The sequence below is a fragment of the Dendrobates tinctorius genome, unplaced genomic scaffold, assembly GCF_039654945.1.
Source record: "Dendrobates tinctorius isolate UK_male_01 unplaced genomic scaffold, ASM3965494v1 ptg000037l, whole genome shotgun sequence".
NCBI lineage: Eukaryota > Metazoa > Chordata > Amphibia > Anura > Dendrobatidae > Dendrobates > Dendrobates tinctorius.
The window spans coordinates 30,600,904-30,611,110 of NW_027361705.1; the positions used below are offsets into that span (position 1 = coordinate 30,600,904).

Below are 10,207 nucleotides of genomic sequence, written 5' to 3' on the forward strand. Positions count from 1 at the left end.
GCGCGACGCCAGCAGAATTAATGCAGGAGCGGTCTGTGATTGCTCTATGTCGGCAGAGATCGGCGAAGGGCACAAAAAGCATGTAGGTACCAACTACCTTCCTGTTTCCTTTGAAGTAAAGGGACGATGGCGGGAAAAATGTTCCAGTGATCAGATCTGACTCTTATTTTGGTTTTTCCTGCTACAGTCGTTCTTTTATGGTTTCCTTTCACCCTTTCATCCACGTCCTTTCCTGATTTTTTTTATTTTCGATCTACCTGCCATTTTTCCCCTTACACTCTCTCTTTAACCCCTTCTCTCCAGTGCACCTGTTGTCTACATGCGGCAGTGGCAGCCATTGTGAGCGTCCAATCCAGACTTATCCGTATATCAGCTAGTCTTCCAATCAATAACCAGTTTTTGTGAGCGAGCATCGTCAAATTAAACACGAAATTGGCTGCCCCTCCTATGTATGGCCAACGGGCTCATTTCAAGGCTTTCTCCTCAATTCTTTCCCATCGTCTCTGTCTCGCTCTATCTTTCTCTCTCTCCGCCTGTCTCTTACCCTTCCCCCCTCTCTCCGTTTTTCTCTCTGTCTCTAGGCCGCCCAATCAGTAACTTCTTTGACGTACTTAAACAACTTTTTTCAGACGAGAAGAACGGTCACGCTTCTCCCGCCCCTGGGCCCCTCAGCAAGCAGCGTCCATCTGATAATAAGGAGCAGGGGCCCCTGGGAGCCAGCGGGAAGGAGAGATCAAGGAAAACCAGCCCTGTCATCACTCAGGAGACCCCTATCCCTGCTTCCCCCAGCAAACAGGGCACATAACAGAGGAATATCCTACTGTGCCCCCAAGATGTCATCAAAGCCCAATGATACTACAGGGAGAATGTGACCCCTGCCATGTACTCGGTGAACACCAGGTGGCAGTGTCACACAGGGGTACTATAGGAATTGGCTCCTTTAACACACTACGAAGAAATGAATAAGGACCTTATGTGCAATAATCCTGGAGAATGTTGCAATTGGTATCCATCCATATGCCTGTAGTACACACAGTGACATGGTGCAAACATTTCAACCTGTGATTACATCATTGGGCAACATCTGGCTCTCCAGCTATTGTAGAACCACAAGTCCAAGCATGCCCTGCACGACAGAGCAAGGCTTGTAGTACCACAGCAGCTGCCAGTGCTTTCCCCTGATGTGCCCCGTCAGACGTCATTGCCTTTTCAGTAGCTAAACTGCAATATCCAGTGGGCACAGGGTGAATGCTCTGCATTTCCAGACCATCATCTTCATCACTCCAACCGCACAATGCAGCTCTGAGATATGGGCTCTCCTCCATTATACCCGAATGTAGATAGCACTGGACTATGGAACGTGGATTTATCTTAAGTATATATATATATATATGTATCTTCTGCCTTGTAAATACATATAGACGTGTGTATATATTGTAGCACACACCTTATCCCCAGTATTAGGATGGTAATCAGTGCACCATTTTCTAGTCTGGACACTGAATGTCTGTGTATATACGCGTATAAATATGTATATAGAGAGCTCGGAGCACAATCATTGCTGGCTGCAGCCTGCTTGGATCAACTATCCCAAATTAACGACTTTTCTTCTCTGTCTTGTCTGTTTGTTCTCCATTTCATCTCTCTGCGATGCCATGTTCTGTTCTTCATGCCTGTCCCATGGTCATTAATCGCCACCGATTGGCATTATCTGCTTCTCTCCATACTTTCTCTTTCCTTCTCGCATGTGTGTTCTCCCTCACTTTATACCCCCAGGAATTATCCCAAAAAGCTAACCAGCCGCCCTTCATCTCCTCCTATTCTTGTCCGCCTGGCCAGAAGATGACCCTGACTCAACCCTGCGCCTACCATCCACCTTGGAAGCCTGCAGAGATGGGCAGTAGAGCAAGCAGGAGTTGGGTTACCATCAGGTAGTAGGGCTATGTGCGCATAGAGTTTTTTTGAGAATTTTTTGGGTAGCTGGACCACTGGAAAAAAAAAGAAAATGCTTGAAAGAATCTTCGTGATCACTTTGCTGCTCATTTTTTTCCACTTCAGGATTCGAAAGCAAAGTGAATTTCAATTCTTTGCAGCAGCTTTTGATGGAACTAGAAATTGTCGAATCAGAAGACTGCAAAACCTTCAGGAGAAAAAAGAGAAAACTCCTCAATGAAGAAGTTTTTCCTGGAGCAGTTTCCATAAAAAAAAACTCCATATGCACATACCCTAATACTACGAAAGGTCGGAGTTCATGATTATGTCCCAGGAAGCTCTCTTACCTTAATGATAGCTCAACTCCTGAACACCTGCCTAGCTGCACCACTCAAGAAACCGAGGACCATAATGTAATGCCTATGGTTGCCTGTAGCTCTTCAGGCTCAAAGGGGTTAATAGACTATATTAAGGGTTTTTAAATGCTGAATGTATTTAAGGGGTTAATTATGTTTACACGTAGACACACACGCGCAAACAACACACTGCAACATCCAGAGACGGTCACAAGAGGAGCTGCATTCTGCATCGACCCCCATATAGGGCAGTGCCCTAGTACTCAGCTCTTCATCATCTTTGTGGGGGATGTACACAGGGGGGATTGGCATGTCCTGTTGCATAATGTGAAATATTGGGGCTATTTTTATAAGGTTTGTAAGTTTAGGGGTCGGGTGTTAATCCTTTGTGTTTAAATTATTAACTGCTAACTGCAAGACGGGCCTGTGGATCGCCGCTGCGGGTGATAGGTGGAGTGGTGCAGAGGCCTGCAGCACACGAGCATTGCAAGCAGCGTTTACATATGTTCTATATATACCGTATATGCATCTGCACACAGCGCTCAGTGGGAGACAACCGAAACTTGGCATCAGAAATGCCCGTTTGCCCTAAAGTTGGTTTCATAGGAAGTTTTGGGGGGGTAAAGAAACATGGTTCCCATTCTGGCTGCACTGGTTTTACACAAAAGTTTTAACACATGAGCTACTGTGCTATCTAGAGAGCCTGAGGAGGTAAAAAATCAGGAGGGCGATAATAGGACCCCCAGTACATCGGAGCCACCATTTACATAAAGTGTGGCGAATGCAGGAGGAAAGTAGGAAATAAAGACTAACTCCAGAAGTACCATAACATTTTTGTGGAGAGTTATCATGCTCCATTCAACCTGGGGTCTCTTGACACAGGAGTAGCGGGAAGGTTGGCATCTATAAACCCAGGAGTAGCGGGACGGTTAGCATCTGTAATCCCAGAAGTAGCGTGATGGTTGGCATCTATAATCCCAGGAGTAGCGTGATGGTTGGCATCTATAAACCCAGGAGTAGCGGGACGGTTGGCATCTATAATCCCAGGAGTAGCGTGATGGTTGGCATCTATAATCCCAGGAGTAGCGTGATGGTTGGCATCTATAAACCCAGGAGTAGCGGGACGGTTGGCATCTATAATCCCAGGAGTAGCGTGATGGTTGGCATCTATAAACCCAGGAGTAGCGGGACGGTTGGCATCTATAAACCCAGGAGTAGCGGGACAGTTGGCATCTATAAACCCAGGAGTAGCGTGACGGTTGGCATCTATAAACCCAGGAGTAGCGGGAAGGTTGGCATCTATAAACCCTGAAGTAGCGTGATGGTTGGCATCTATAAACCCAGGAGTAACGGGACGGTTAGCATCTATAATCCCAGGAGTAGCGTGATGGTTAGCATCTATAATCCCAGGAGTAGCGTGATGGTTGGCATCTATAAACCCAGGAGTAGCGGGACAGTTGGCATCTATAAACCCAGGAGTAGCGGGACGGTTAGCATCTATAATCCTAGGAGTAGCGTGATGGTTAGCATCTACAAACCCAGGAGTAGCGGGACAATTGGCATCTATAAACCCAAGCGTAGCGGGCTGGTTAGCATCTATAAACCCAAGCGTAGTGGGATGGTTGGCATCTTATAAACCCAGGAGTAGTGGGACGGTTGGCATCTATGCATACAGACACTGACATAATGCCATGGAATCAGATTTGCAGGTTGCACATCCTAAATACATCCAGAAGTAAATCTTACACGTTTGGGATCATCCTAGATGAGGTCATCCTTCAGTAACCCTCAGGGCTCTGCCATATGCATGTACATACAAAATGCTGCAATGCATGGTACTGTACACAGCTCCAGGCCCCGGTCTGCAGTCTGTATACTCACCGCACCGCGCTCTGCACGCTCCGCACGCAGCAGCACGCTCCGCAGGCCCTTCGCACAGTGTGTGGTGTGAAAGTCTCTGTTATTTATAAATACAATATAAATATATATATTTAAGCTATTAGCTGTACAAGGATCACGTTTGCGATGAATGATTCTGCTGGTATGTAAATAATCTGATTTTCTGAGAATATGTCCTGTGAATGGGAGAGACAGCACAATACTTATCTATGGTACAGCAGGAGAAAACACATTCTTGCCGCCATCTTAAGGTTCGGAAATAAAACAAGGCCTCAATCTCTGGTATACACCGAGCTCCCTCCTTGTTCTCTCTTGTCCCTACGGTTTTAATACCTGCTCCATTGTATATACGTTTCAACATAAAATGACGACGATCAAAGGGTATTATGTACTATGAGGTGCTGATTTCTTGGGGCAGGAGAGATGTAAGGGCAGGGCATGTGTCCCATAGTTACTCTTTTAATGTTGCCGGATTCCTGAAAGAGTTAATGCCAATGTTCTGTTGACCTCCTGCCTTTCTACACTTGCACATTTTACAGTATTACACCCCATGACCTCCGGGAGACCAGACATGCATGGCTCCAGGGCAGGAGTGGCGGTGGTAGGCATTTGGACAGCAATATTTCCCTTGTGTGTTTTGTAAAGCCAGTGGGCGCACACTGCGGCATGTTACCCACCCGCATTGGCGTTCTAAAAAAAAAAAGAAAAAGAAATTAAAAAAAAAAAATGAACGTCTGAAAACAGCCAATAAAATTGTTCAGTATGTACATGATGTGCTGTGGTTATTTCATCTGGAGTCCCTGCATCTGGAAACATGGAGCCATCAGTGGTTTGTGGATTGGAACGTTGCTGATCACTATACAAGGTAGAAAAATGTACGCATGACGGTCATAATGCAAAATTATGTTCAGTGTGCTGACACATCAGTTCATGTAACAGGGTTATCTAAAAATGATGAGCAAACAAGCTGGGATAGCGTGTTATCCAAGTATCTTGGGGCATGCTCGTGTATTATGTTCAAGTCCGTGCTGCTGCATCTATTGCGGCTGTTAGACAATCCCCACATTTGCGGCTTTCTAACATAATATCTGAGCATGCTCGGGTGTTATCCAAGTATCTTGGGCGTGATCAGATATTATGTTCCAAGTCCATGCTGCTGCATGTATTGCGGCTGTTGACAGTCCCCACGTGTTGTGTCTGTCTAACAGCTGCGAATCATGCAGCCGCGGGGATTCGGACATAATATCTGTGCACGCCCAAAATACTTGGAAAACACCCGACCATGCTCAGATAAGACGTTATCCCGGCATATTCGCTCATCACTGAAATCTATGTCACAAGTCAACAGATTAATCCCCCTTGGATTCATCCAGCGCTGAAATATTAGAGGTGTTGTCCAGGGTTAAAGACAAAATATAATAATAATGCTCTTCTGCTTTTCCCTAAGGCCACTTTTGATTATTGGGTTCCATGAATGCTGCAATTCTAGTCAAGGCCAGATAATATTTTCACCACTGTTTATTGGGACTAGAGCAAATTTTTTTCTGTTCCTAGTTACCTCCTATAAAAAAAAGAATATAGTAACACTCTCACGCTGACATATTCATTACGTACAGTGGCATGTAAAAGTTTGGTCAGTCCTGATCAAAATTACTGTTATTATGAAGAGTTAGGCAAGTTGAAGATGAAATGATCTTGAAAAGGGCTAAAGTTAAAGATGACAATTTCCTTAGTATTTTAGGAAAAAAATATATTGTAGTCATTTTTTACATTATAAAAATTACAAAAAGGAAAATAGGCTGATGCAAAAGTTTGTGAATCCTTGGAGATATGTGTGCTGAGATAATTGTGACTTAGGTTTCAGAACTTAGTTAGCCTGTTAGGGTTATAGCTTGTTCACTGTCATCGTTGGGAAAGGCCAGGTGATTTTTCAGCTTTATAAACTTGTACCAAAACACAGCAGCCTTGGGTTCTTCTAAGCAGCTGCCTAGCACTCTGAAAATTAAAATGGTGAAGGCCCACAAAGCAGGAGAAGGCTGTAAGAAGATAGCAAAGCCTTTTCAAGTTACCCTTTCCTCAGTTCGAAATATGATAGTTCTACTGTTCAAAGACACCTGCACAAACATGGCCTTCATGGAAGAGTCATCAGAAAAAAACCTTTCCTGCGTCCTCGCCATAAAACTTAGCATATGTATAAGAACATCTAAACAAGCCTGATGCATTTCGGAAACAAGTTCTGTGGACTGATGAGGATAAAATAGAACTCTTTGGCCACAATGATCAAAGTTATGTGTGGAGAAAAAAGGGGACAGAATTTCTGGAAAAGAACATCTCCCCAAACATTGAGCATGGGGGTGGATCAATGTTGCTTTGAAGTTGTATTGCAGCCAATGACACGGGGAACATTTCACGGGTAGAAGGAAGAATGGATTCAATGAAATTTCAACAAATTGATGCAAACATAACACCATCTGTAAAAAAAAACTGAAAATGAAAAGAGGATGGCTTCTACAAATGGATAATGATCCTAAACACATGTCAATATCCACAATAGATGACCTCATAAGGCGCAAGCTGAAGGTTTTACAATGGCCCTCACAGTCCCTTGATCTGAACATGACTGAAAATCTGTGACTCTTGTCTGGCTGCAGAAAGTATTTACAAGCTGTGATACTTTCAAAAGGGGGTGATATTAGGTACAAACCATGCAGGGTGCCCAAACTTCTGCATTGACCCCATTTTCCTTTTTTTAATCTTTAAAATGTAAAAGATGAAAATATATATTTTTTGGCCTAAAATACAAAGGTCATTAGCCATAGCATAGAAATGTCCTGGATATGTAGAAGCGTTGGTAAAACGTGAAACGGCCATCGTCTTTCACGCACTCCGTCATACTACGCCATGTCCCTTGCAATGGAATAAAGGATTATTTTTAAGGACTGATGAGTGCCGCTTTTTTCCTTGCTTCATTTCCATATGTTTGTTTTTTGAGCGGGAGAGGGCTAGGACATGGCATAGACATAGCTTTTAAAGGGAACTTGTCAACAGGTTTGGCCGATACAAGATACGGCCACCGCCTTTCAGGCCTTACATATAGCATTCTATAATGCTGTATATAAGTCCCCGGTCCAACCTGAAAGATAAGAAAAAAAACTTTTATTATACTCACCTGCGGGGCGGTCCGATGGGTGTCGCAGGTCCGGGGTCTCCCATCTTCTTGCGATGCTGCCCTCTTGCTTACTTCATGGCTCCCTGGCATCGCGCTTCTACGCAGGCATACTTATCTGTCCTGTTGAGGGCAGAACAAAGTACTGCAGTGCGCAGGCGCTGGGCCTCTGACCTTTCCCGGCTCCTGCGCACTGCATTACTTTGCTCTGCCCTCAACAGGACAGATAAGTAAGCCTGCGCAGAAGCGCGATGCCGGGGAGCCATGAAGCAATCAAGAGGGCGGCATCGCAAGAAGATGGGAGGTCCCGGACCTGTGACACCCATCGGACCGGACCGCCCCCCTTCCCTGGGTGAGTATAATAAATCTTATTTTTCTTAAATTTCAGGTCGGATCGGGGGCTTATCTACAGCAATATAGAATGCTATATATAAGGCCTGAAAGACAGTGGCCGTATCTTTTATCGGTCAAAACTGCTGACAGGTTCACTTTAAAGAGTTTGACCCTTTTCAACTAACTTTGCTTATAGGCTCAGTGAGGTATAAGAAACAGACTGAGCTCTTACTCACCCTCCCAGGTCCAGCACTGCCTCTCTGCTCTTTAATGATCAGCTGCGGGCAATCACTGGGCTCAGCTGCTCAAGCTGTCTCCAGCGCCAGCCATTGAGCTCAGTGATTGGCTGCAGCAGTGATGTGCGCCGTTAGTCATGACTTCACCACTGCAGCCAGTAAAGAGAGAATGGATCAGTGGCGGATAGCCGGTGCTGGGCCCAGGGATGGCGAAGATTGTGACCAACTATAGTGTGAAAGCTAAACATGGCAACATAATCCTCATGGAACCTTGTAGCATGCTTCAGCCCCCACATACTGAAAAACAAACAGTATGGCATCAGATATATTACAAATGTATTCTCCCTTAAAATCACTGCTTTACAAGGCTTGTCCACCTTCAAAAGACATGGCCCAAAATGAGTACACTTTAAATTAAAACCTCATTCAGATGGCTATGTTGCACATACAACAGTCTGGAGTCTAAATCCCATTGATTACCTGCGGAGAAATCGTACAATCTGATTGATCACACACTACATGAGATCTGCCGACTGACGATTGTTTCTGTTACTTATGTTTGTTTGTATATTGCAAGAGTTAAAACCAAAGTCAATTGCTGAAGATCAACTACAGCGTCACAAGTTTCCTCTCCAGCCACGTTCTCCTGCCGCCGGTACGGATAGACTACAAACATCTGAAGAGTCTTTTAAGAGATATAGTAATCCCTTTATGATTGGGTGATTTTTTTTGTTTTGTTTTTACACTTCCTTTTTTGTTCCTTCCCTTCTTCCAAATCTCATAACTTTTTATTATTTTTTCCATCAACATATATGTATGACGGCTTGATTTTTTTTTTTTTTTGCTGGTCGAGTTGTAGTTTTGAATGACACCACTTTTTCATACAATGTATAAGAAAAAGAAAAATTACAAGAGCAGTAAAAAGAAAAAAAATCACAAAATAAATTTGTGAAAAAAAATTGTTTTGTGTTGTGATTTTCAGAGACCTGTAACTTTTTTATTTTTTGTCAAGCTGTCTGAGGGCTCTGGAGCCAGTGGTCAGTGATGAATATTGGGGTTTGCATAGATTGAATATTTATGGAAGATATATTTTTTTCGTCGTAGTGATGGGACTAACATAACCTATTCACTCACATCACCGTAAGGCCAGCCGAAGACCTCCAACTTAATATGGATTATGCTACCCATTCCATGTTTCACTCCTATAGAAAGGTAAAACCGTGATAGGAAACATGATATCTACCACCTTGGACCTCCAGGGGTGAAAATATCCTGCAAGTTGGGCATCTCATAAAATTTTAAAAGACCTAGCACATTCCATGCCCAGCCCCATATAAGCTCACCGAGGGGAGGTATGTAGGCTTAACCTTGATCTAATAAAAATCAAGAGTTTGGGTTTAGTACTTTTTCTTTTGTTATCCCTGTTATTTTGCTTGTATATACTTTATTGTTTTGTCCCCATTTTGTATCTTTTTTTATAAACAATGCCTACCTTTCCAGAGTAAATATATAAAACTGAACAGCTCTGTTCCTCGTGCTCTGTAAATCGCACCCCTGCAGCCATACGCTAACTGTAACGGGGTCCAATCAGCAAGTATAAATGGTTGGTGGTGGCAGCTAGTAGTTCCTTTTGTTACTGTGGAGCTGGCAGTGCTCGTATTGGGGTACATATATGTATGTAAATATATTACAAGCTTTGGAATTGGAGTTGTATACATTCTCCAAGAACCAGCATAGTAGTGGAAGCAGCCACCGCCTCATCCATCACTCAGTAGTTGCCCAGATGATTGGAGGCCGCGGAGTTGCATCCCCTGACAAACTGGTGGCAGCGGTGGGATGTGTGATCTCTCCAGTGTTCTCCCCGACACTCACCCTAGTGCTTCTGTGATCATGTTAAACTGTTTTGTCTCTCCCTCCGTCTGCCAATGATGTTGTTGTCACCAGAGGATGGATGTAAAAAAGTTGGTAAGAGACCAGAGAAGCATTATCATGGGAGTTACTGTATTTAGTTAGGGCTTTGGAGATTTCTGACACCACTCACTTCCGTATCAGATGGTGAGCACCATTAATGACATAGTATCTTGACGAGCATGTGACCTGGTAGGTATCAGTTGACGTCAATGTCGACGCTCACCTCCCACTGAAGAAATGGCACCAGAGAACTCGTTGCAGTCTAAACCTATACTGTAGAGTAAATGCCATGGAAAGCACATATCAGCTAAATCCACAACAATTGAATTAGTTTGCAGATGTTTTCTCCTTTATGTTCAATGAAGAAATCCAGA

General features: G+C 43.8%; 1 protein-coding gene across 7 annotated transcripts in view; it reads left to right on the plus strand.

Moving 5' to 3' along the window:
• Positions 1-4,954, plus strand: part of BRSK2 (BR serine/threonine kinase 2) — a 195,953-nt gene extending 190,999 nt beyond the window's left edge. For 4 of the 7 annotated variants that reach the window (XM_073574019.1, XM_073574023.1, XM_073574024.1 and 1 more), the window contains one exon: positions 582-4,954. In XM_073574019.1, coding sequence (XP_073430120.1) covers positions 582-805 — 224 coding nt within the window. In that variant the 3' untranslated portion in view covers positions 806-4,954. The remainder of the gene's footprint in view (positions 1-581) is intronic. The other 3 variants (XM_073574025.1, XM_073574026.1, XM_073574021.1) reach the window with 2 other exon arrangements.
• The last annotated feature ends 5,253 nt before the right edge of the window (positions 4,955-10,207 follow it).